Source organism: Thrips palmi, unplaced genomic scaffold (assembly GCF_012932325.1).
Source record: "Thrips palmi isolate BJ-2018 unplaced genomic scaffold, TpBJ-2018v1 HiC_scaffold_17, whole genome shotgun sequence".
In the NCBI taxonomy this organism is placed as follows: domain Eukaryota; kingdom Metazoa; phylum Arthropoda; class Insecta; order Thysanoptera; family Thripidae; genus Thrips; species Thrips palmi.
Window position 1 is genome coordinate 1487976 of NW_023144626.1, and position 26021 is coordinate 1513996.

The window sequence follows — 26021 nt, forward strand, 5'->3', positions numbered from 1 at the left end:
CTCTAGTTGACTTTATCGTTAGTAACCAGGTACTATAGCCTACAACAATAATACTTAGTATTTTCTTCTTATATACGAACAATTTATTACTGCATAAAATCATGTAGGCATTATTTTTTGGCACCAGGAACCGTTTCTACCGTGCGTGTCAGCTTGAATAAAGCGTAACGAAGCCTCAATTTTACCAGTGAGGAAAAACGCGAAGTGGATCGTAGGGAAGTGCAGCGTGCAGTAAAAAGCTCATCTCCACCTCACTGCCGCGCTGCCGTGCCCCGGTCTGGCCCGCCCGGTCCGTCCCGGTCGCCGAGGTGCAGAGCCGTGCCAAGCCGTGCGGAGCTCGGGGGAAATCAATGCGGCCTCGCCGCCAAACCGACGCACCGCAGCCACCAACCTTTATTACTCCCACTCTGTACTTTCCGCGCGCAAAAAAAAAGTGTAATAAATAAAATCCCTAATAATCTCCCACACGCCTCAGTAGTGGCAGTTATCCCGAAAATAGGACACCCACCGTTCCCCTTCCTCCTCCCCCCAAATTCGTAAAAGCGGTCGTCAAAACGGGGCCAAAATGACGCGCGAGATGAAAAATAAATCCGGACGTAAACCGGCAGAGGGGAGTCGCAGCTGCTCGCCGCCCCAAGGCCGGCCGAGTGTAACTACATTTTGACGGGGACTGTCCCTCGGCCCGCCCGTGCCGCGATCAGGGAAACAGGTCAACAGTTTCACGTTCGGTTATGTTTCCCTACAGTTTTATTTTTTTCGAAAGTCAAGCTTTGAAACAGTCTCAAGAAATAAAAATCGATTTTCAATGTTAATTCGTCTTTTAAAAAATTTAGAGACAGTATTTGTACAGTCTACTCCGACATCGCCGTATTTTTATTCGACAGTTTTAGGAGTGCACCAAAGCGGCCAAATGGCGCTGCGCAAAGTTACAGACCGGCCGACAGGTCGACATCGGGAATCACGGTGCACTGTGAGGGGCAATGGCGTCTGGGGGTTGACCCAGAATGCAGTAGGCTGGGCTGCAGCCGCGGGCGGTTAACGGGGGGTCCTGTGTGAGGCACAGAGTAAAACGAAGAGCCTCCAAGGCGAGGGAGGGGCCCGCCGGGCCCGCCGGGGCAGCAGGCATCACAGAGACTCTTCGCTCGGGACGCGACGAGTGCAGCACAAACACCGGTCCAGGCCCGGAGCAGCCCGGGGCCGCGAGCGCCGCCGACACGCAGTATACATTAACAAAAGTAGCGAGCAATACGTTTGTTTTTGTTGCGGGGATGTTCTTTGGAGTGTGCGGCCTCAGCCAAGGCCTCTAGCAGCCCCCAAACTCTGGGAGCCGCAACCGCCGCCACCACCACAGCCAGAGGGATGCGGCGGAAAAACAACAACAAAGACTGAATGGGTTTTGATTTCACTTGCACGGCCAAAGTTTCAAAGTGGTCTCCACCCGGCCCGCCGCCGCGCGGCCCTTCGCCCTCGGCTCGGCCCACCCAGCCATGCAAATTTCGGCGCATCATACTTTTCCGCGCGCGCCCACACGAGCGGGCCTGCCTGCCTGCCCGTCTGCCTGCCCGTCCGTCCGTCTGTCTGCAACGTCAGTTTGCAATAAATGCCAGCCGGTCTATTTGTTTGTAATGTCAGTTCACAGAAACTGAAGCGTAGTTACGCTACGTTACAACTACAATACAACCACGCTGAAGTCAAGCGTACGTCCTGTCTGTCTGTGTGTCTGCATGGCAGGGGACAGCTGCAGGACTGCAGAGATGCTTCCCCCCCCCCCTACCTGCGCCTCTCTTTATGGGGGCGTTTCGTCCTGCCCGTCCTCGCACCCTGGCTGTAACGCCCCGAGAGTGATGAGGGGGTGCGCTCCGCTCGGCTCCGCTCGGCTCCGCTTCACTGCCATTGTGCGGCCTGCTTTACCGGCATCTGATGACCTCGCCCTCCCCCTCGCCCTGCGGTGGCCTGGCCTGGACCCACCCTGAGCGACTCGCCCACCTCTCCGCGGAGAGCGTGGCCTATCTAATGACGATCTATGTAGGCCACGTTTTTACAAGGAAGCCATGCGGAGGGGGTCTCAGTCACCCTCTCCAATGCTGCTGCTGCACCCAACACACACACACACACACACACACACACACACACACACACACAGAGCTGAGCAGCCTCCTGGGGAGCGCAGCCCAGGCAGAGAAGGAATGTTATTGCAGAGGCACGAGGCAGCAGGCCCAGCAGCACAAGGTCCCCGATGGCTGCCCCCCCCCACCTATTCCTTGCCTGTTCTAATGGTTATTTCTTTTCGCCGCCATGCATTACATCGATGGCAAAACTTGCCTCTCCTTTCGACTCCGCAGGTTTCCACCCCGCGGCTCCGCCTCCCCTCGTTATTTCCGGTTTCCGGGGGCTTCGAAACCAGATGCTGTGTGCTCCTTATTATAACTTTAAATAGGCGGTGCGCGCTGTATCGGGGAAAAGAATACGTCGTTACAGACCGAGAGAAAAAGAGAGGGAGGGCCAATGAGCCCCAAGTGATCGAACAGATATTTAATGACTGTGGGGATAGTTACAACTTACAACACGAGCAGAAACTTAGTTTGAAGCTTCTGCGCTACGGAGTAAAGGCCACAGGGAGACATCCGTTATAAGGCGTGATCACTGTACGCGATAAATTTGTTTCGACTCACAAAAGATGGGTGGATGACATTTTGATTCGTTGACGTACCGTGCAGGTCACCTTTTCGCAGTCCACAGGCGCCTAACTCGTAGTCCACACAAACTCACCTGCAACAGAGAAACACGATGAAATAACTCTCAGCGCACACTATATTCACATTCACACTCCCATCCCTCGGTCTGGTCAGCCAGCCCCCCGGCGTGCGTGCACCCCGCGCGCCCCGCGCTCGCTAAGGGGATTCTAAAGGTTTGCCCGGCACGCCGGGCGCAGACACTATTCAGTTAGCATGGAAACGACTCCCCCCCCCCCCTCCTCCTTTTCCTCCAGCACATGTGTCCAGCGTATAGCACGCTACACGCTAAACGCAATCCGATTAGTGGCTCGGCTCGGCACGGCTCGGCTCGGCACGGCTCGGCTCGGCTCAGCACGGCTCGGCTCAGCACGGCTCGGCTCGGCACGGCCCCTGCGAACGGCACCATATGCATCCCGGCGGCCAGGCCCGCGCGGCGGGACCGTCTACCTCCAGGCGCTTCGCTCGCTCGCTCGCTCCGGAGCCCCCGGAGCAGCCGCGGCAAAGGACGAGGCGGCACGCCGGGGATTACGGCTCCTTTTAATGGAGATGCAGTGGGGACGGACGGCCGAAATTAAATTAGGCGGGGCGCCGACGAAAGGGAGGCATTGTGTTCAAAGTTGCCGACGACGAGCCGCTAGCTGGCGCCGCTGACGGAGACATCCACAGCGAACACGAGCCTGTTGCAACGTCTGTTCGGTCCTCGAATCCGACATACATGCCCACGTCCCCGCTGCGCTGGTGAACGCGTTGAAACGCGAAAGCCCCTTCCTGTCCGCGTCCCTTCCGCCCCAGTGTCCCCAAAGAAGCCGCGCGGAGTGCGACTTGGAAAACTGTCGACAAAGATTACCAGCAGTAATGAGCTCAGAGGCACCGCGGCAGGCTGATTCCCAAAAGCGGTGCTGTCTCTCTCGCACTCACGGGGCGTGCGCCCAGCCCCCTGGCGGTGCGAGAGAGACAGAGAGTTTGGAGTCAGCCTGCAGGCGGCTGCTTGCTCCCTAATTTCATCCACAGATGGTCAAGGAGCGCAGGTCTCACGGGGCCGGGGGCGGGCAGGGGGCGGCAGGGGGCAAGATCATCGTTGACTTGTCGTTTTCTTACCGCCCCCGCCCCCAACTCTCTTTACGTGGAGCAGTCTAATGAAACACGCCTCGGCTATCTTGATGAGGTCTTATCCGAGCCATTTTTCAATGCCCGCGGCGAGGGACCGCGGGGAGGGGGGGGGACAATTCGCTGCACGGGCAGGAAAAATTGTACGTCGGGGAATGGTGCAGCCGGAGGAGGGAAGGCGGAGGGGGGCAGCAAGTAGGGGGGTCTCTATGTGCTCTGGGGTTTGAGGCGGGCAAGGTGCGGCCTTGGGTGCGGCGTGGCACGTGCGAGAAAGCTCGTTCCTGTGAGCATGATTAATATGGCGCGAGGAGGGAGCGTCGAAGCGGGGAGGCAGCCTCAAATGAATGCACACCGCAAGCGAGTAGGCGGACACTGCGCGCTAAAAACATTGCAGCTCGTTACTCAAGTATAAAGGAATCGATTTTTGTTCTGTCCCTCTTTTTTTGCAGAAAAGGAATCGTATGTGTCACCGTGGCCAAACCTCTCAACACAAAATAAAAATAGAAAACTTCGTTATGTCACGGGTGACGTTTCCGGCGAGTGTTAACTAGGGGTCGCGCTATGGCCTCAAGCTGGCCTCGAAGCGCCTCCGGGGACCCGAAGCAGAGCGTGCTGAGCAGCAGGGCGGCCCCAGAAGGCAGCCCTCGGCACCCACCACGGTGGCACCACCCCGCCCTGACCTACGACAAGCCACGGTAGAGAGACGTGAGGCCGCCGGCCCCGCCAGCCCCGCCAGCCCCGGCAGCCCCGCCAGCCCCGCCAGCCCCGCCAGCCCCGCCAGCCCCGCCAGCCCCGCCAGCCCCGCCAGCCCCGCCAGCCCCGGCAGCTCCGCTAGGCGAGCAGCACCGACCGAATCCATACGGCAAAAGTTGCTCCGGAGCATTAATACTTGGAAAAGTTGCGCGGTGAACTATAGACTAAGTGGTTATCCGGCCGAGGAAGTGGGCCGAGCCAAGCCTTGCCCTCCCCCCCCCCCTTTTCTGCCAGGACAGCACCCCGGCACTGCCACGGCACTGCCACGAGCTGAGGTTGCGGTTACAGATAATGGCCGAAGCAATTCACGTGAAATGTCACGGTGCGTTACTCCTGACAAAACGAAAGAACAAGAAAAATTAAAAAAAAATAACAACAACAAGAACAAAAGTGTCAGGGAAGCGGAACGGATGACCATGCCGCACGCGACGATGTCGTCCCCGACCAGCGGGAAAATTAGCCGAGAAGGAACGAGGAAAGGCAAGTTAACGTTTTCTTGAGCACTCTGCAGCCCAGTGCCCCAGTCGGCCCCAGTGCTCTGTGCAACGAGCCGCACCCCACCGCCACTGGACTGCTCTACTTTCGACCCATGCTTCTTCAATGGTACACTCCTCAAAATAACATTTTTTTAAAAAAGCCAAGCTGTTTAGATTTTTGTTGGAAGCGGGTTTGTGGATTGCAACATTTCCCTCGCACTGAAAAAAGATCAAAAGAGAAAAAGGTGCTGGCTTTGCCAGGAAAAATATGGGTGTTTGATTCACGATTTGTTCACGTCAGTGTAAGTCCCGCATCATGTTAGGTGTTTCCTCGACAGACTCTTCAGACTCCACCACGTGTCTCGAAGCAGTCCTCATAGTCATCTCGCATTTTCGCGCCGATGGCTCGAACGATAACTCATCCCCCGGGGCTTTCTGCGGGCGTTGGCACGCCGTTCCCTTCTCCACCGCCGAAAAATAAAAATAACACAAACAAATAACGAAATCGCACCCGGCTGGATAAAAATCCGGCCGGAAATAATCCGCGAAAATGGCGACGCGGCCGTTTGGTCCATTATTAAAGACGCGACGCGGGTCAAATCCACGCCCTGTGATTCAGAGTTAAGTGCTGAGAGGAGGGCAGAGAACAGAGCCTTCCAGTGCTCACTGGCTCAGCTAAAGCCCTGGATCAGAAGCCGTGGCGGGGGGGGGGGGGGGGGGTGGAGGCATTACTGGGCGTGAGGTCCGGTCCATCCATCTGGACAGCTCGCGGGCGGAGAAGGGGGCAGGGGGAAAAAGGGGGGGAGGAAGAGGCTTTGCTCGCGTGCTGCAAGAAATGATGCTGCGGTTACAGCGGTAGTGTAGGAGCAGGCCATCAAGGGATCAGCCAACAGCCTGCTGCCAGCCCTGCCAGCCCCGCCAGCTGGGCCGAGCCTGGCTGGGTCCAGCCGAGCCCACCCCCGACGCGTCCGCCCGTAGCGCCGATGCAATTCATTTATCTCAAAGGCAGGGCGGGCCCGGGCAGGCCCACTGCGGACCGCGGCCCAGTCACATCAAACGAGTGACATTGGGGCGAGGAGAGCGGAACGAGTCACAAGAGAGAGAGGCCGCATGGGGGAAAATACGGTCGGTTGTTTTAGGTTGCGTTGTCGGCCTTAAACACAAAAATCTGCTCCACGCAAAGCGCCAAAAAAACGTGATTGAAAGGATTATGAGGACGTAAATTAATCATTTTGACGAAGTCACCTGTCAGAAACAGCACACCTCCCACCCTTGCATGGGGCTGCTGCGCCGGGGCAGCCACCCACACTGGGAAGGCTGTGCTGTGAGAGGGAGGGGGAGAGAAAGGAAGAGAAGTCGGATCGGAGCGGCTCTCTCTCTCTGGGTCTGCGGGTCGGGCCGAGTCGGGCCGACGTGCCGAAGCCCAATCATTCATGGACAACGAATCCCTCTCGGCTCTCTCTTTCTTTGCGGTCCTTTTCTCGCCAGAGCAATTAATCACCCTTAATTAATTTTGGCCGAAGGGACTCTCTCTCTCCAGGGTGAAGGAAGAACAGGCCGCCTTCGAGGACGCCGTAACAACAGCCAAGTCGCTAGCGGAGCGGAAAAAAAGACACTTCCTGTTGTACAGGAGTGATGCGGCAAACGAATTCATTATTCGTGAGCTCGTCTGAGGAGCATCCGCCGCGGTGTCTGAGCCGTCTGACCCTTCAGTTCGTCGTGGGAAAACAAATTTTGGACCGTTCGCATTGGCGACAGGATTAGGTTGTCCGGTCAAGCGTCTCAGAGCTATTACTCGCAAAATAATCAGTCAGGGTCATCCCGCCAGGCCAAGTGGGGCCCCTTCTTTGCAGAGCACTTTTAGGACGACGCGACGGAGGCCCCCGGCGGCAGCGCAGCCCAGACAAGCCCCCGGTGTGCGGTGTGTTCACACATCCAGCACAACGGACCCACTTTCGCGACCATAAATTTTTCATGTTGCAGGGCGCGTGTCGCACAATGGGGCCGGCCGGGCCGGCGCTAGTAGATCCACCCATCATAAACAGAGGAAAAAATGACATAAATTGGCTATGGGCGCGGAACGTGCAGGGCGAAGGGCGCACGGTGTCGAGTGCCCCGCCCCCTCCACCCGCAGGGCACCCGCAGGGCATCGCACAAAAGGCGCATTAAAAACAAAAAACTAGAAAAAATATATAACAGCAATCCCATCTACGAGCGCGTGGTCGGCCATTTCGAATTTATGTCCGTGTCGGAGCGCGGCACCGTCCCCGCCTCGTCCAGTGATTTACAAGAGCAACGCCGATGACGTGTTCAACGACATGTCAAAGGCCGACGAACACAAACTAATTCCAATCAGCAGGCGGGACATTTTTCACGCAACCCGACGTCCCGCCGTGCAGTGGCGCCAAGGGGAAGACCCGTCGCCGGACTGTCCAGTGGCGCTCCGACATCCCCACCAAACTCTGGCAACAGCGCTCGTGAAACTAGTAAGCAGCTTTATGCTTGGGTCAAGCTTGGGGTTAAGCCCGAAGGTATTGAAATTGAGACTTTAGGTTATCATCATCTTCATCATCGTCTTCATGTTTAGCCTATCTTCATGTTCATCTACATGTTCATCTTCATCACCGGTAGGTAGGCCTTCGCGCTCCGAGTCAGACTCGCGAGGTCGGCAGGGATTCCCCGTCCACGACCCACGCCCGTCACCGCGACAGGGTGGCGGAGGCGGAGGCCTAGATGACGGCTCTGGCTGCATGACGGCCTTGACGGCCAGGCTTCAGTGTTGCGCAGAACCCTCGGCAGAGGCCGTAGTTATGCAGTGGCGTCGACAAGGCCGAGTCCGGGACGGTCCGGGACAGCAACCCTCAAGGCGTCAAGCCTTGCCGTCGGGGTCCACCCGCCCACGCCCGGCCACCGGCCCCATCATCACGCACGCATGGGGAGGCCGGCCGCGCCAGCCGTCAGGGGGTCTAAAATTGGCGCAACATCCCCGCCGCTCTGCGTGAACCCGTATGACACATCTGCGCGCGGCAGCCGGACGGCAGCCGGACGCCGAGACAGGGGTCACGACCGCCATGACCGCGGGGCGGCGCGGCGGTTAGGTAATCGCCGTTGCGTGGGTCTGTGACTCGCCTCGCCCCGCCTCGCCCCGACTCGGCCCGGTCTGGACGTGGCACGTCGGCCCCTCTCGTCCACGCCGTCCCTCCCAGGCCCTCCCGGGCCCTCCCGGGCCCTCTCGCAGGCAGCACAATACCCTGCAGCTTTTTGCCCGCGGTTTGCAGGCAAAGCCTGGCAACGCCGGGCAAAGCGGAACCGCCAGCCTCGGCCAGCCTCCGCCATAGAGGCCCTCCCCTTCCCCTTCTTCATCAGACGGCGAGGATGTGCGCGCCGCCCGCACCGCCCGCACTCTCACGGCCTGTTTTTGCTCGGGGCGCCGGAGGAAGGGCGAGTGTGTGTGTGTGTGGGTGCCTGTCCCAGCACTGTGCGTAGGTGTGAGTGTGTGCGTGTTTGAGGAACAGAGACACGCGCACGTGTGTATACCTGGACGTGTGTGCAAGCGAGAGGTAGAGGAGGACAGAGAAGGAGACAGCGCGCTTGTGTGTGTGTGTGTGTGTGTGTGTGTGTGTGTGTGTGTGTGCATGGCGCCAAGTTGGAGAGTACATTCGCCAGGCCGCCGCCACCACCGCCAGCACCGCCAGCACCACCACCAGCCAGTGGAAGGAACAGCACGACTGCGACATAGGGGCGCGGCGGGTGGCAAGCCTGGCACGGCACGGGGTGGAGAGGGCCGCCAACTTCCAGGACTACACGACCAGAAGCAGCGCGGTGCGGCGCGGTGCGGCGCGGTGTGTCCCTGGCGCGGCGCGATAGCGAGCTGGCCGTGCACGCTGTGATTAGCTTCATTCCGACCCGGACGGCCCGGGCGGACCACCTCCACGCGATGAAAGAAATCTCGTCAGTGACAGCAGGACGGCGGCGGCGGCGGCACGAGTAGGGGAGGAAGAAGAAAATCTTGGAAGCTATTTTCTTTCCCCTCATTCTTCTTCTTTTCCCTCTTCTTCCACTGCTGACACGGCCCAGAGGGTGACAACTGCCGAGCCGAAAATAAGATTGAAAAAGATCCAGTTATTCTACGCACGAGCCGCCGCCGCCACCGCCGCACCCTCACCCTCCCACCTGGCCCAGGCCATCCAGGGCCTGCCGCCCTGCCCCGCCGCCCCTTCCAAGACAACGGTGTTTCAAATGTCACACGGGAGGCGAGGCAGGGCGTGGCACGGCGTGGCACGGCGTGGCACGGCGCTCCGTGTTATTAGCGTCATGTCGGCCGTGGCGTGGCAGGGGCGAGGGGGCGGCGGAGGGGGTGACCGTTAGCGGGAAACAATAAACTGTTCTCCGGGAAAAAAGGGGGGGGGGCGCAAAAAAGGAACGGCAAGCCAAGGTCTCCTTTCCCCCGTCGACGTCGTACCCGTGTACACAGTGTACACACACCCGCCTGCTTGCCGTGCTGCCTGTCCGTCCGTTTGCCTGTCACCCTGTCAGACCGTCTGTCACCATCCGCAGTCTACTTCCTAAAATAAGCTGAGACAACAGTCACCGATGCGCGAGGGTGGGGGTGGGACAATGCCACCACGCGACGCTGCAAAACAGACCGGGGCGGCATGGGCAGGCGAGGCCAGGCGAGGCTGGCGTTGACTCTGGCGTAGACGCGCACCACCCGGCAGCTCCCACTTCCCTCCCTGGCCGCCCGAGCGCGCGCTTAATTCCGCCCGGCAGCCCGCACCCACCTTGACCACTCGTGTGCACCGCCAGGCAGGCGCCGATCTTCCTCTTGCACATTTCAGCCCTTAAAACTTTATTTTATCCAAGCACTCTAGTTTTTTCCCGGCAGACACACTGTGGGAAAACATCACAGTAAATCCTGTAGTGATTAGTACAGCTGTCACTGTAGTTCAGAGTACAGGATTTACTGTACTTTTTTAACAGGATCTACTGTACTTTGTACGGGATTTACTGTACCACAGGGGTGGAGTACGGAATATCCTGTACCAGGTACAGTAGATACTGTAGCCAGGCACGGTAAATCCTGTGTTCTGAACTACAGTATATCCCGGCAAAAAAAATAACGGGATTCACTGTGGTTTTTTCGCACAGTGCATCCGCCAGCGCCGTCAGCGACTCGTCCCGGTGTCCGCGCGGTGAGTTGCCGGATGAATAGTGCTAATTGAAACGGAACTGGCCAAAAATTGTTGTGATTCACGACCAAAATTTTCGCAGTGTTCTACGTGTGGAGATTGGGCCAGTGCGCGGACTGGAGCAACACACTTCTTGTACTTTGGCTTCAGCCCGGCGAAAGTCCCGGTCGCTCGGATATTGTGGCGAAGAAGCCGGAAGCTGCTGCTCAAAGGTTAAGCTGCCGAAAAGTTGCATGGCAGCAGCAAACTTTTCACGCGTTACTTCCTTTGTCACTTCTCTTATCGGCGAACGCCCGAAATGTGAAATGTTTGGAACCCCCTTCCCTTGTTTTGATTAAAAACCAAAGTTTGCCTAAACGCAGCCCCGGCGGGCGGGCGGCACTCGGGGGAGGGGCAGCAGGGTGGTCCCGAAGAGGGTCGCTCCGTCTCCGTCGCACTCACGGGGCGCGCCGCGGGAGTGCGAGAGAGAGAGAGAGACGAAACGGCCCTTCGCTGGGAAGCGTGCTCATTTCGAGGAAGGCAAAATATTGCGGCGCACTTTGCGAGGAAGGCTTATCTAAGGTGAAACAACACGGGGAAGATTCCCGTTGACGGACGCGCCTTGCGCTGTCCTTCCAAACAAAAACAAACCATTCTCAATAAAAACAAAAGGGCGTCGAAACAAGCCAGCGGGCCGTCCGGCAGGACCCGGCACTCCGACGGCCTCAGCAGGACCCCGTCCGGCCAAATGAGGAAGCGCGATCCTTGCAAGAGCAAGGCAGCGGGGTCCGGCAGTGCGATGTCGCGTCAATGAGCCAGAGAGAGGCACGGGCCTCATGCCGAGGGCGTTCCTCCGTCTCTCTCGCACCGCCAAGGGGCGCTCCACGAGTGCGAGAGAGACAGAACGATGGCATCAGGCGAGGCAGCAGGGGTCCTGCCAAAGTCCTGCGACCCCCTACCTCCGGGATGGGGCCCGGCTAGGCTGCCCCCGCTGGCCCTGTTGGAAGCCACTCGGGGGTAAAGCTATCCCATCTTCAAACAAACGAGTCCCATGACCATCTCGTCCTTACCAGTCTTACCAGTTGCTCCCCGAGGCTTTGCCGCCGGCTTCGGCCGGGCCTGCTCGCTGCGGAGGAGGGGGCTTCGGTTCCGCCCAGCCGCGGCCATTTTAAGCGCGTGGCCGGGCCGGCCGGCCTCGGGGTCGCCTCGCCGCGCTGTTTGAAATTGCTAATTGCTTTATGGAAATGGTCGGACCTTGTTTGAGATGAAATTAGGCGACCGTGTGTACGTTTGAGACGGACACCGCACCCTCTCCGCGGCGCAGCGCTCCGGGTGCCGCTCCGGGCGCCGCTCCAGGGCGGTGCCTCCAAATCTCGCTGGATTACGGCATGGCGCGGCTTGGCGCGCTCCAGCGCTCCAGCAGACTGGAGGGCTCACGTAGAAAAGGGCAATTGTTTGCAAACACCTCCCGGAAGTTTCCCCGAAACCAATTTCTGGGCGATTTGAATTCCAATAAGAGGCACGAAGCCTCCGCCAAGGACTCCAGGAGGAGGAGGGGCGCGGGGAGGAGGTGACCACGCCCGCCACGCCCGGTCGGACGGGACGGTCGACGAGCGTCCGGCAGGTCCACCGCCGAGTCCTTGTCTGTCTCCGTCGCGCTCATGGGGCGTCCCGGAGGTGTGCGACAGAGACGGGGCGACGCAACGACGCTATGGTTGACTCTGGCATCGCAAGTAGCCGAGCCTCCACACGCCAGCGTGCTGCCATCTTCATTATCCTAGACAAACACACGCCATTGTTGCAGGCCAGAGTGGACCTCGTTATGCACCGCCAATCACAACAGCCTGTCTACACTGCGCCGACCACGCCACTGTAAAAACAAGACATCGTTTCCGTTTTCGTTCTTTTGACTAAATCTTGGTGAGAGTCAAAAATAATAGTACTTAGTCGCGTCTTGACATAATAAAACACCTCAATGGAAAAATAAAATAAATTACTTGGGACGAACCTAACGCAAAGGGTTTTAAAGTTCGATTTCCAGCAAACGCGGGTGATGCCTTTTAGGCCCTATTCTTTTTTCGATTACAAGAGAGATATACGACCATGCATCGCAAATTGGGGGGCATTAGTCCACCCCCCCCTCTCTCTCTCTCTCTCTCTCTCTCTCTCTCTCTCTCTCTCTCTCTCTCTCTCTCTCTCTCTCTCTCTCGCTCTCTCTCTCTCTCTCTCGCTCTCTCTCCCCGGTCCGTCCAGGCCAAATTAGAGCCGGCATGTGGGGTGATGACCGCACTAATGGCGGGGCTGACAACAATATCGTCACGCCGAAAAACAAAACAAACCGCAAGGAAAACAGCGAGGGGGAAAAAAGCGACGCTGTAACGCAACGCAAAGCGGAAATGGCGGGAATTTTTAAGTCAAACAAGTGCGCGCGAGAAATGGTGAGGGCTGGCACTGCAAACCTACTTTGAGCAAAGGCGCAGGGCGGTGGCCTCTCCCCTCGGCACGGCAGGCACACTGCAGGGACAAAAGGGGCGCGCAAACAATGCGGGGCTTGATTGCGGATGGATAGTTACAGTGGCATTGATGCGGGGAGGGAAGGAAAGCAGCGCTTCCGAGTGGAGTGGCGCTGTCGTCTGCACGCCCTGCACGCCCGCGCGACCCGGGCCGGGACACTTCGCGCGCTTTAAGCTTGACGGTCCTCCGATAGAACTCGAATCAAAGCACCGAACGACGGAACCAATGAACAGCCCTCCCAACGAGGATTCTAAAGGTGCCCTCTTGTGTTCGGTTCCCCTCCCTGCCTGAATACAAAAAGCCGTAATTATCCTTCTGGACTCGAATCGGGTACCTACATGACGGTGACGGAGGACTGCCCTTTCGATCGAGGAATCCCGGCACCCTCATATGATTGATTCCAGAGACCAATTTTGAGGAATGAAGAGTAGAAAGAGTAAAGCCCGCCGAAAGAGCTATCTTCCGGTCCGCCGGAGCGCGGAGCGGGCGGAGCGGGCGGAGCGCTAACGAACCGGCGGGGGTGTGATTTGCAACCGGACGCGTCCAATCAGAGCGCGCCACGGCGGCCGCGGCGACGCCGCCCCCCTCAAGAAATACAGGCGGCCGCTTTCAAAAATATCCGGCGCCTTCTTCGCCCCTTTTTCTCCTTCGGTCGCCACTTCCGGTCGGGCCGAAATGAATTCCCGGATCAAGGCAGATAAAGTGGGAAAACAAAGAGGGAGCGCCACTATTAAAGCTGTGCCAAAGTCAATAGGCATTAAGGGGCCGCCCCCGCGCGGCGCAGATGGCTCGTGGGGGGGGGGGGGGGGGGGCACGCACCGGACCGTCTTGGACGCCAGCAAACACCGACGGGTATCCTCCCCGGCCGGCATACTGATGGAGATCTCGAGGGGCGTGGCGGGGTGGGGTGGGGTGGGGTGGGGTGGGGTGGAACCCCATACCGCTGCCGGTGCACAATCCCGGCCAGGATTTTCTCCGCGAGGACTCCGGCCCAAAAAGGCTTTCACCGATCCGCCCCCCGGGGGTTTGGCCAGACTCGTAGGACAACGTAAAGTAGAAACGAAAAAAAATAATTTCGAACCGGCCGCGGGCGGGATTCGAACCGAGGACCAGCGCGTGAATGGCGTCCGCGGGCCAGACCGATGTGCTGGTGATTACTTTCGGAGGGTATCGGATTTTAGCGAGCGGGTGGGGCAGACTCATCGGACGGTTTGCCGAAAGGCCTTGCCCCCACCACCGCCACTCCACTTCCCTTTTAGTAATCACCGCCATATAAGTCACATCCCAGTAGCCAGCGCGCCAAAGCCACAAAACCCACTCACCCACATTCGCTGGCCAAGCCGCGCCACGCCACGCCGCGCAGGGTTGCTGGCTGCGCGGGCGGTGGCTCGGTCAGTCCAGACGATTTGCCGCTCCGCTATCGCGAAATGCTTTCAATCCACATGCCCCCGCACGGTTTCTAATTTACCCCCGACCCCTCCCCTTTTCCAGCTAGCCGTGGCGGTGAAGCCCTGGCTCTGGCTGCCCCCTGGTTGCCCGCGGCAAGGAACGGCACGGCGTAGGCGGGACGCTTCCGAACACCGTTTCGTCGATCCGTCACTCACTCTTGCACTCGCAGGGGACGCCTCACGAGTGCGAGAGAGACAGAGCGACGCCGTTGGGAGGCGGCCCTCACAGGGGCGCACGGCAGGCGCACGGCAGAGCGAGGCAGAGCGAGGCAGGGCCGAGAGGCAGCAGGTTTCCTCCCAGTCGGGAATAATGCAAGGAGCCATTCCGGAAACAGCTCGGAATGAAATTTCCGCCGCGAAAATCAGCAGCGGCGTCAGCAAGCGGTTGTATACGTTGCGCCGAGTGCGGGGCGGGGCGGGGCGGGCTGGGGCGGGGCGGGGCGGGGCGGGGTGCGGCAGGCAGGCAGGCAAGTGGGGCAAGAATTGGCATCGACGGGGAGCAAAACTGCACTTGGGGAGCAGGTTGGGGCCCGGCCAGGAAAGGAAGTGGGTCAGGGCGGCGGGGCCAGGCGGGGCCAGGCAGGGCCGCATCAACATTCATTTGCCAGAATGAGGTTCAAACGCGTCCGGGACGGAAGGAAGCCCCGGCCAAACGGCAAATAGAGAGAAACGAGGCGGAGACGGCGGCGGGCAAGGGACGCGGCGCCATTACGACGAATACTTTGGCGCCGACGCCTCCAATCCGATCCCAAATTGGCGCCAACGACGGCCGAAGGGCGGCCGAAGGGCGGAGTGCGGGGGGCGGAGCGATCCGGGGCAAGGGGGGCTGCCAACTTGACAACCCAGTTGCAAGCGTGAGCGTAACTCGCAGACGGAGACCGCCACGCGCGCGAGGCATAAGGCAACAATGACGGGAAATCGAATTTTAAACTGAAGTCGCTCCGTCCGTACCGCTCAGCAAATACGCCTAAAGCTGGAGCTTGAGTGCGACGCCAGGCTGTCCGACAGCGCACAGTGGGCAAGAAGACTGGTGGAGGCGGCAGAAAGACTAAACGCGTTTTGAGCTCCAGAGTCGCTAAACAGGCCTCGAACCGAGCGTGTGGCCCCACCAATGGATTGCTCTCCGAACGAGCAATCCATTGGTGGGATCACACGTACGGTTCGAGTCCCATTCAGCGACTCTGGAGCTCAAAACGGTTCCGGGATTTGGACCGCCTCCACCGGTCTTCTGGCGAATCCACTGTGCAGCGGCACGCGAATCCGGGCGCCGCTCGAACGGGCAAGTGAAGTGCATTCCAAACACTCGCCCACTCTCGGGCGGCGCGGCGGCGCGGTCGGCCGGGACGCGAACCGCGCGCTGGCTCGCCGGACTGCCCATCGCAGTGTGCCGCGCGCGAGGCCCAGCGCCCAGCCCAGCGCCCAGCGTACGCGGACAGAGACTGATGGCCGGATCGGGCGGCCAACGTGGCGAGGGATGAAAAAAAGCCGCGAAAAAAAAAACAGCAAGGGAAAGGAATGTTCACATTTTGTCGGATCGGAATATGGGCAGCACATCGCGCTACAAATCACACAGCCCATTACAGTGCCGTGCCATCGCCATCCCGGACCAGAAAATGGCCCAAAACGCGCTGCTTGCCGGAGGGCCGCCGGGCCGCGGGGCCGGCAGTCCAGATCACTATCAATTGTGTCGAGATGGCGGGACGGCGGGTGCGCTGGGCCCGACAGAGATATGCTTTATGGTGTTAAAACTACAATCTTCTGCCGGAGACGCCGTCGGGGGCGCAGGGCCCCGGAGGACTCCGGAGGGGTGGAGGGTCAAGCAGCCCGGAGTGGAGCCGCGACGCGCCGCGATGCGGATCGTGGGCAGGGCACTGCGAAATAAGGGAAGCGCAGTCAACTGAAACTTGCACTTTATGGCACGCCCTAACCGAGGGCCGCGCCACGCGACGCCACGCGCATGCGCTTCCCCGGCTTGCCTAGGGCTTGCCCGCCGCGTTTCCGCACCGAGCCGCGGGGCAGGCCCGGGCCGGCCGCTCTTTACGATGACTGTACTTACTCACTCGCCGAGTCGAAACGAGTCGAAACGACGACGCGGCTTTTGTCACCGCCGTTATTTCGTCGCAGCGCCAAGCGCCACATCAAAAACGGAATATCGACGCGGCGTAAAAATAATATGGGAGAAGTCAACTTTCGCTCAGGCCACGCCGCGCGCGCGCGCCCGCCCGCACCTCGCTCGGTTTTCGCCCCAAAGCACATTATTCCGACGCAATCGACTTGGGCGCGACCCACGCGTGGCGCGCCAGCCTCGGGCCATTGCACGGGGCGGCTGTGGACACGGCGCACTGCACAGCGAATGCACAATAAACATCCAGGCGCGCGCGCGCATGTATATGAATGTGTGTGAGTGAGCGCGAGCACGTGTGTGTCCCTCCCGGGAGGGCTAAACGGACCCGGTATGACACAGAGCAGGTCATGTACGCCCCGAACACGGCAGGGGGAGCGGGCAATCAGCACAAACCCCGCAATGCACCGGGGGGTGGGGCTGTACCCTCTCAAAATAAAAAGATGTTTTTTTGTGTTTGATTTTTTCCCTTTTGCCCATAGTGCGCATTAGGCGCGTCAAAATAAAACTGACGGTAGTAAAATGTTATTTCAGCCCGCGGGCCGCACGGCGCTTGGCGGCCGACAGCCCCGGGGCCCCCCCTAATTACACGACCAGGCAGGCAGGCAGGCAGGCATAAACAGACTGTCCCAGCGGCGCCAGCGCGTGTTCGCACAATCACTGCCTGTAAAAATTCCAAATTCCGAGATCTTAATTATTTTGCGGCTTGATGAATCGCCACATCGCATGCCTGGCGACGTTTGCTGGCGACCGCCAACCCCTTCCCCCTCCCCCTACCTCCGCCCCTACACTGCCTCCGCCCCAGCGCAAGCTTGCCGGCCGAGCCGCGTCGGGTCCCTTCCCTTCCCTTTCCCTGGCCCCGCGCAATCAATATCCACATTCCAGAAAAGCGCAGTGGCTTTACGGCCTTAGCACCCGAAAACGCGGCAAGCGGGCCTATCTGCACGCCAGCGGGCCGCCAGGGCCGCCCAGGGCCGCCGCCTTGCTGGAGCGAGTCTCTGCATCGATGTCTCCCTGGAGGCATTCCTCCACAGGAGTCTCTCTACAGGAGTCCCTCCCAGGGCCCTCTCTACCTGAGTCACTCAACGGGGCCGCGAAGTCTCTCCAGCAGGGTCCCTCAACAGAAGGTCCCTAAAACAGAGTGACTCTCTATCCAGCGAGGTCTTCCGGTGGGTCGCGGAGTCCCTCCAGTGTGGTCCCTTTGCTTCGGCATGGCCTCTCTAAGGGGACGCTCCAGCGGTCTCCCCGGCGGGTCTCTCCAGTGGCGCGGCAAATGAGCCATTTTGTAGCGCGCTGCGGGCCGGGCCGGCCGGCCGAGGGAGCTTAGCCCCTTGCCTACGCCCGCGGGGCCCCGCCACGCCACGCCCCGCCACGCCGGGGGTCCCGGGGGTCTTCTAAAGCCGCGCACAACGAGCCACTCCAAAACCACGAGCGTGTGTAACTACGCCGCTGCTAATGCACGCGTGTGCAAGGGGGCCCCGCCCCGTCCCGCCCCGCCGCGCCGCGCCGCACCACGACGTCGGGTCCAGGGCAGGGGGGTCCGCCAGGAGTGTAGCTGTGACGACATTAGCGCCCATGTTGCTGTGTTGACACGGCGCTGCCGGGCGCTGCCGATGGGGGACGACCCCGACGACCAGTCCGCGCCGTCAGCCCCAGGCCAACTGCAACGGCCTCCCTCCACGGCCGTGCCCTACTTCGCGGCCACCAGGCCCGGCAGGGCACGGCACGGCAGGGCACGGCACGGCAGGGCACGGCACGGCAGGGCACGGCACGGCACGGCCCCCGAGGACACGACGTTGTTTCCGGGTCGACCGAACAGACAAACTGTCCAAGAGTACGCGAACAGGGTCGCGAAAAAGAAGCAGTCGGACCGATGGGGAGTGGACTGCAGTGGGGACTGGGAAGGCAGAAAGCGGGCACGCTGCCTCGGGCTGACTGGGTTTCCCTGGTGTTTAATTCAACTCATTTGGCAACACTGCTTTCGCGGAGGGCGGTCGTTAATGGATGGTTCGGGTTTGAAACAGCACGTGCAAATGAGCACGCCGGCGCACAGTCAGTCACTGAGGCTGGCATTTGCCGAATGCGTCTTTCCGGTTATTTGTTTTTTTCCTTTTTCACCCAGTTTGGTTTCTCTTTCTCGCCGAGGCTGCTCTGCTCGCCGCGACACCACGTCATGGAGAGGTTCAACGAGCCCATCGGGCCGAGGGTCCGCACCAAGACGCGCCACGTCGCACGCGAGACCCAGCGCCGCCGGCCGCACCCTGAGCCCACCCCGCCGCTCCGTGGCTGCACAAACAACTGGGCTGTGTTCCAGTGTGGGCCCCGCCCGGCCCGGCCCGGCCTAGCCCCAGCCGCACGGCCTAGATGCGAGATAGCCGGCCAAACTTAGCTCCGGATTAGGATCAGGCGGCAGCAGTGGCGGCTCAAAGCGGCGCAACGTGTCAGCCGTCCGAGGGATACTTTCGTCGCTCTGTCTCTCTCGCTCCCCCACGGAGAGCGGCCCGTCAGTGCGACAGGGACGCAGCGACGACGCGATCCTTCGGCGTCGCGGCCCCGGGGACCTGACGGGGACCTTACGGGGACCGTCCCCCGAGTGACGTCGTCGGCGCGGTCTTCCCCGGGGAGCCCTTCGTCATCGCGCAGTGTGGGACCCACACGAGTAAACCGCGCCTCCCGCCGGAAACTAACCCACGCGCAACGTGAAATAGTGATCTGTAAATTCGCAGGTGCGGCCTCCCCAGCCTCGCCTCGCCCTTGCTCATAATACAGAGTTCCGCGCCGTTGCCGATATACCGCACGGGGGGGTTGGGGGGGGGGCAAGGGCGCAAACACAGCTATCTGTTCTCTTTAGTTCATCTGGCCACAAAAGACCCCGCCAGATAGGGGGAGGGGAGGCTGGGGGTAAAGGGGCTTCTGTTCTCGGACCAGCCGCGCCGCCCCCCCCTCCCCCCGCCCTCTCGCCTCGCTTATCGGGCCCCCGGCGCCTGCAAACACGCGCAATGTGTGAATGTGTGTCGCACTGCATCTTCACACCTCGATTCACATTCACATTCGCGTGCCGCCATCCGATACGCAGACACCTTTCCGCGGTGAATACGTGGCACTGCTTTCCGTTATTGGTGATTTAAATCGGCTTCGCTCCACCGCGTGGCACTCGCTCGGGTGCAGGGGCCTGACGCGCGGGACGGTTCAAAAAGACGAATCAGAACCGCCAGCGCGCGGCGCAGCTTGGCGAAGCAGGAGCGCAGCTGACGCCGCTGCAGGTGCTCCGAAGGGATCAAAAAGGATCACAAAAGGACCCGAAAGGGTTACCGAAAGGGCCGCGAGGGCTGCGCCGCTGCGCCGGGCAGATGAAGGGACCGCCATGCAACAGGACAGCGGCGAGGCGAAAAGCCAGGAACAAGGGCCACGCCACGCCATGCCGCGCCACGCCACGCCGCGGGCCAAAAGGGAGGAGAGTGTTTTAGGGATGAGGCAAGAGGGAAACGGATTATTACGAAGGGCAAGGGTGCCGTGCCGTGCCGTGCCGAGCTGATTAAGCACGGCCCGGTAAAACACCGCCAAGAACTCGGTGCGGTGGAAGAAGAGAGCGTGGCGGGGCGGGGCGTGGCGTGGCGTGGCGGGGCGTGGCGGGGCAGCACCGCCGCGAGGGGTAGCAGGTGGCGCGCTGGCTGCCTGGGTATACACTCGTAATGGCCGAGGAGTAGCGGCAGTTCAGTCTGCAGAGAGACGGCCCGACCTGAGGGGCTTCTTTTTGCGCGCGCGGCCCGCTGTAGGAGATTTAGGGTGCGAGTTCGGTGCGCACACCCACCGGAACGAACCTTCGCGGCCCTCACTTGACAACTTCAACGTCAATTTTCCTCATGCAATGAGCATGGGAGCGTTGATTAAAAATTTCAGGAAGTGATGAAAATGTGACGGTGACGGATTTTCACGGTGTGCCTCCCCTCCTCACGCCCCGCCAGGCCGGCAGTGACGTAGCCACCTCCTCTGCACAGTGCGTGGTGCAGCACGCGTGGCGACGCAGCAGGACTTCCCCTCCTCCCCCCCTCCCCCAGAACAAACACACAGAAGGCCATTGCTTCCGCCACGCCGACAAACAAACGACAAACATTGCGAGCACAAAAGCGAGGGAAAAGTTGAAAGGGGTGAGGGAAGGGGAGGAGGCCAGACACAAGTAAGCATGTGTTTGTTTGGCGTAAATTTTTCTAGCGTTGGAAAGTGTTAGATTTTTTTGCTCCCTTTTTATCATTTTGGCGCTCGTTAGGACGGCCGGACAAAAAGACGGGAAAGTCCGCGGTGCAGCGGAGTCCGGGAGACAATGCAAGTCGTAAAAAGCAACGCGGGCGAAGCTTGCAAAATAGCTGCACGAGCCATGAGTAACGCTCCGCCGCCCCGCCGGACACAGCGGTTCGAGCGCCGCCGCGCCCCCTAACAAGATCAGAATCGAACACACGAGAGTATCAATGGGCAGCCCTTCGGACCAGGAATCCATAGGCACCCTCGTGTGTTCGATTCGAGTCCCATTAGGGGGCGTTGGAGCTCCAAACGCGTGCCATTGTACGCGTCGCCACGGCCGAACTAGCCACAGTCACAGCAGAGCCATTCCGAACAGAGCGCCCTGTCTCTCTCGCACCCGCGCGGAACGGTCCACGGGTGCGAGAGAGACAGAGCGACGGAGCACAATCGGCGTGCAGCCGCCAGCCGCAGCGACCGCACGGCGGCGTGGCATGGCGTGGCACGGCGTGGCGTTGCCGGCAAGGCGCCCGGAGCCGCCGTGACGGCAGGCAGTGTGGTGGCCACGGCTGCGGTCGGGTTGCCTACCCGCCAGGCGGCGAAGCAGCAGCAGCACGCACTCTAGGGCCGCGAGGCCGTTGCCACACCCGCTGACGTATACACATGCAGATCGAATCCCATGGAAATCGGGGGAAATCAGCGCGCGGCAATGGCGCCCCCGGTCCCGGGTTCGAGTACGGGCGGGGTGGGATAGGAAGAAAAAACCCTGCATGGGATTACACCCCCCTCCCCTTCCGGGCCGACCTTTCCGTCGCCGCCATCTTCCTGAGCCACCTACACGCCCCCTCCCCCCCCTCCCCCTCCAGCCCCAAACCCGGGAGATCCGAATCGAGGCGAGTTGAGCTTTCAGCCGAGCCGAGCCAAGCGCAGAGTGCACAGCGTGACATGATGGCCCTCGGGCTTAGCCAGCAACCAGACCACGACGGCCAAGAGACCGGCGCCAGCGTCGCCCGGGTCCAGGACCAAGCCCGAAATGTTTCGGCCTCCGTCACGGCGCGCGGCCGGGCCTGGGCCGGCGGGGCTAGAGCGACTACAGCCCTGGCTGGGCACGGAAGGCTGACTCCGAGAGCAGTCCTGTCTCTCTCGCACTCACGAGGCGCCTCGTGTGGGTGCGAGGGAGACAGAGCGTCGAGACCGACTCTCGGAATCAGTCTGCAGGCAACGGCAGCGCGGCGAGGCGCCAAAACAAAGGCTGGACGCCTCCATCTGTCGCGGCCCTGGCGGCACCGGGACCATGACTGACAAACAGCCACAAACACAGCATCAAAGTGACAGTGGCGTGCAGTGCAGCGGGGCCCGCGCGGCGCCACGGTGCAGTGCACTGTCAATCATGGCGGCCCACGTGGGGCCTCATCAAAGCGCCGGCACTGCCGAGCACTGGGTGGGATTGTGCCTTACCTGGAAGTCGAACTTGTGGAACTGGCTGGTGGTGTCCACGTCGGCGTCGGCGGCCTGCTGCACGGGGCACGTGGCCGGCGACACGTAGCTGTCGGGCTCGTTGGCGCCCTCCCAGGCGTTGAGCGGGTCCACGAACGCCATGGACGCGTTGCTGGCGCGGTCGGCCTCCGCGCCGGCCGCAGCAGCAGCAGCAGCCGCGGCGGCCGCGGCCACCCGCGCCACGGCGGCGGCGTCGGCGATGATGGCGGCCGCGTCGGGGCGGACCGCGCCCGCGCCGCCCGCCACACTGCCGCCCGCCACGCCGCCGACGTGCACCGAGGACGTGGACGACGACGGCGCGCGCCCCGTGTCGCCCGGGTACGTCGAGTAGTTGGCGTAGTACAGGCACACGAGGGCCATGAGCAGCACGGCCGACGCCGCCAGCATGCGGGTCGACCCGCGCCGAAGGAGCTTCAGCATGGCGACGCGAGGCTAGCAGCCGCTAGAAGCCCATCCCAGCGAGAACCTGCAACACACCAGAAGACTCTCCATCAGACAAGCCGCAACGCAAGACAGCCTCGGGCTGACATGCAGGCCGGCGTCCAGAGGGCACGGCCTGGCCCTGCAGACAGAGCGCCTGGCTCGGCTGCAGCGCCGCTCCGAACCGCGCCCTGCCTCTCTCGCGCCGCAGCGCTGCCCTCCAAGAGCGCGACAGAGACAGAGCGACCAAACCGCAGTTCGAGCTGCAGAAGCTATCCTTTCCCATCCCGTAAGTCTCCGTGGATGGAGGGGGACTACGTGCTGGCCGAGCTCGGCCGATCCGTTTGCCCGAGAGGAAGGCCCTGCGCGAGGCTGCAGCAGCCGAGCCACACGTACTCCCGAACAAACGCCGTGCCGGCCGAAATAATCCGCAGGGTATCGTACCGCGTTTCCGTCAACAGAGAGGGGGGGGGGGGGCAGCCAGGCATGGCCTGACGGACGCGGCACCTGCTGCAGTTGATGCGGCATAACGCGCAGCGCGTTCCGATGCAGCGCTATAAATACGGCACTCTGTCTCTCTCGCACCGCCACGGGACGGCCCACGCGTGCGACAGAGACAGAGCGAGTGCGTCCCTTCGGAATCAGCCTGCAGACGGCGCTAATATCAGGCGACGTGCGAAACGGACGGCCCGGCCAAATCGTCTGAAAATACACGCACACGCCCTGCAAGGAGGCGGAGGCGACCCAGACGGCGCGCGCGGCTAGACTCGGTGGCAGCGTGCCCCGCGGACGCGCCGCCGCGGCCGCGGCCCTTCGCCCCGTCTCTCTCGCTCGCACCCCTGAGGGATGTGAGTGCGAGAGAGACGGGGCGACTGCAAGGCACGGCTCTGAATCAGCCTGCAGACACGCCAGCAGCGCCAGCCAGTGGCCCAGCCACGCACGCGCCAGACTGCCTGTCACGCCCGTGCCGCGGACCGTGACGCTGGGCCGGCCGCCGCGTGACCCCCTACACCGCTAAAAGGAACCGCGCTGTGACCGCTAGAATTTCAGACGCCGGCCATGTCACCCCCAGAAACGTATGAAACAATTCCAAGTCCCTGGTAAAACAGCGGTTTAAATTTTGACAACTTCGCAGGAGGCTCCGGCGGAGGAAACCGAAATTTACACCAGCCCAAAATCAGAAAGCCCTACGGCACCGTTATTATTTCCGCCGCCACCGTCGTCATCGTCGTCATCGTCGTCCTCGCGGGGGTGCGGGCGTGGGAGCGCGCCGCCCCGGCACAGCCGGTGCGGGGCTAAGGGTGTGCCCGCACCGCCGCACCGCCGCCTCAAGCACCCGAATTCTGACAGACAGATGAAAGGCAGGCGGCGGCGAGGTTCGGCCGGCGGGCTGCTTGCCGTCTCTCTCGCACTCAAGGGGCGGGTTCCTCGGGGGTGCGAGAGCGAGAGAGACAAGAAGCGGCGTGGGTCCGCGGGGCGCGATGGGTCGCCCGATTTACCTTGCCATCCATCGCATCCGATAACATACACGTGGGGCGCTCGCCGCGCTCGCCGACAGCAGACGGATGGCGCGGCGAGACGGTGCGCTGCCGCACAGTGGGCCGGAAGACCGGTGGAGGCGGACAAAACTCTAGACGCGTGCAGAGCTCCTGAGTCGCTAAATACGGCTCGAACGGAACGTGTGACCCCACCAATGGATTCCTCGTTCGGAGAGCAGTCCATTGGTGGAGTCACACGTACGGTTCGAGTCGCACTTAGCGACTCTGGAGCTCAAAACGCGTCTCGAGTTTTGTTCGCCTCCACCGGTCTTCTGGCCCACTGTGTGGCGGGGCTGCGCCAGGGCGGCGCGCTGCAGCGTGGCGCGGCGCTGGGGGAGGGGGACACTGCGAATGATATACGCGTGAGAGGGAGCTACACTCACAAAAAAAAATAACACTCGTCGTGGTGCCCAGAGCGCACCTTCCGTGTTTTCAACAAACTAAGGCGTAACATAACATGGATGGACTGGGCAAAGCGTTCGAAAATTGCCGTTACACGGTTACAAAAATCGAGATTCACTATCCCGTTATTCGACCACAGACGTTTCAAAAAGGACGACCCCGATACGCTCGGTTTGTCGGCGACGCGGCGGGAGCAAAAACGAGGTGCAAAACGCGAGGTGCACGCACGGCGGTGCGAATCGGAGCCCAGGCGGAGGCCGTGCGCGAACATGCGCGCCACGCCGCCATTCGCCGCCAGGTCGGATTAAAGCGATCTAAATGCGGAAAGGTGCGAAATGAAGGAAACAGGATGTGGGCGACATCAAAGGACCTGCGTTTCCGGCGGAGGCAATGAGGAGGGGGTCAGGCTGCAGGAAAAGTTGCCAAAGCGACCGAAAAATAACCAATTAAGTAATTTGCGTTTTTTAGAAATTAATTTTTTTATTTGACGTGTTTTTTTTTAATTTATATTTTTCCATACGAATGCACTACCGGCCATCGCCCTGACCTAGACGGATCTCCCATTGTACTCGTCTCTAGCAAACACACTCCTCCCAGAGGAAACCCGTGGACACACATGGACGCCCCGAGACAAAAGGCCCACTGCGTGGCGTGACGCGCCGTCTTTCCCGTATACCTTGGGCTAGGTCAGCTCCACGCCCCATCTCCGTCACGCGACACGTCACGCGTCACCGCTCTGTCGCTCGCGACCAACACAGTATTCAAGTAGAAGAATTTGTAAAGATTTTGTACGGTGCAAGTGTCGTCGGCATCGTCATCATCCAATATTGCAGCGGTAACGTACTCCTTTGCTGAAAAGGGCTATTGCTCTTAATTCATTCATTCTAGGGGGGAGGGGCTGGCTCTGTTGCGAAAGTGTGTCGGACTGACTCTAGTGCATCAGCCCCCCACGTGCACGCACGACAGGTCACACACACACACACACGCACACACGAGACCCTTCGGACGCTCCCATGTGCGCACGCAATGATACTGCGTCCCTTGCGTGGCCAGACATTGCTGGAATATGAGGGGCCGGGGCCGCCCAGCCATGCCCAGCCATGCCCTGCCCAGGGCCGCCCTGGGCGTCGTAATGGGAAGGTCTGCTCGCGATGCGACAGCTCTAGGGCGGAGCGGGACGGAACTGAATGCACACAGTTTAGTTAATTCGTATTTTTTTTGTGTCGTTTTTGTTGTTTTTTTTTTAACAAAGTAGACGACAGTAGCGCTGCAAAGAAGAATTCGAAGTTGACATACCACTCAGGGATAGTATGAAAGAGATGTGTGTGTGTGTGTGTTTATAGTCTGCATTTTAAGCTGTTGCCGGCCATTGGTAGCGAAAAGCACGCACACAGCCGCGCACACACACACACACACACGACTAGGTACAGATCAACTGACAACCGGTCTGTCTGGTATGGGCGGGCCGGGCCGGGCCCGCGGCCAGGCCGTACGTCCGGTGCAGCTGTGAGGCCGGCTGCCTCAAGATTCGATTCTGGCGCGAATATTTCACGCGATTCTCCCACTTTATGAACTCTGGCAATGTGTAGAAATACGTGGTTTGGC

The 26021-nt window shown here is 60.6% G+C and overlaps 1 protein-coding gene and 1 long non-coding RNA gene across 2 annotated transcripts in view; both read right to left on the bottom strand.

Annotated features, from left to right (window-relative positions):
* Window positions 1–22158, bottom strand: part of LOC117643933 (alpha-mannosidase 2x) — a 113338-nt gene extending 91180 nt beyond the window's left edge. Inside the window, exon 1 of the mRNA XM_034383119.1 lies at window positions 22018–22158. Within this exon, the coding sequence (XP_034239010.1) occupies window positions 22018–22158 (141 nt within the window). The remainder of the gene's footprint in view (window positions 1–22017) is intronic.
* Window positions 22159–22335: 177 nt separating this feature from the next.
* The window catches only part of LOC117643607, a 40801-nt gene continuing 37115 nt past the window's right edge, over window positions 22336–26021 (bottom strand). Inside the window, exon 3 of the long non-coding RNA XR_004587627.1 lies at window positions 22336–22522. This is a non-coding gene — a long non-coding RNA (uncharacterized LOC117643607). The remainder of the gene's footprint in view (window positions 22523–26021) is intronic.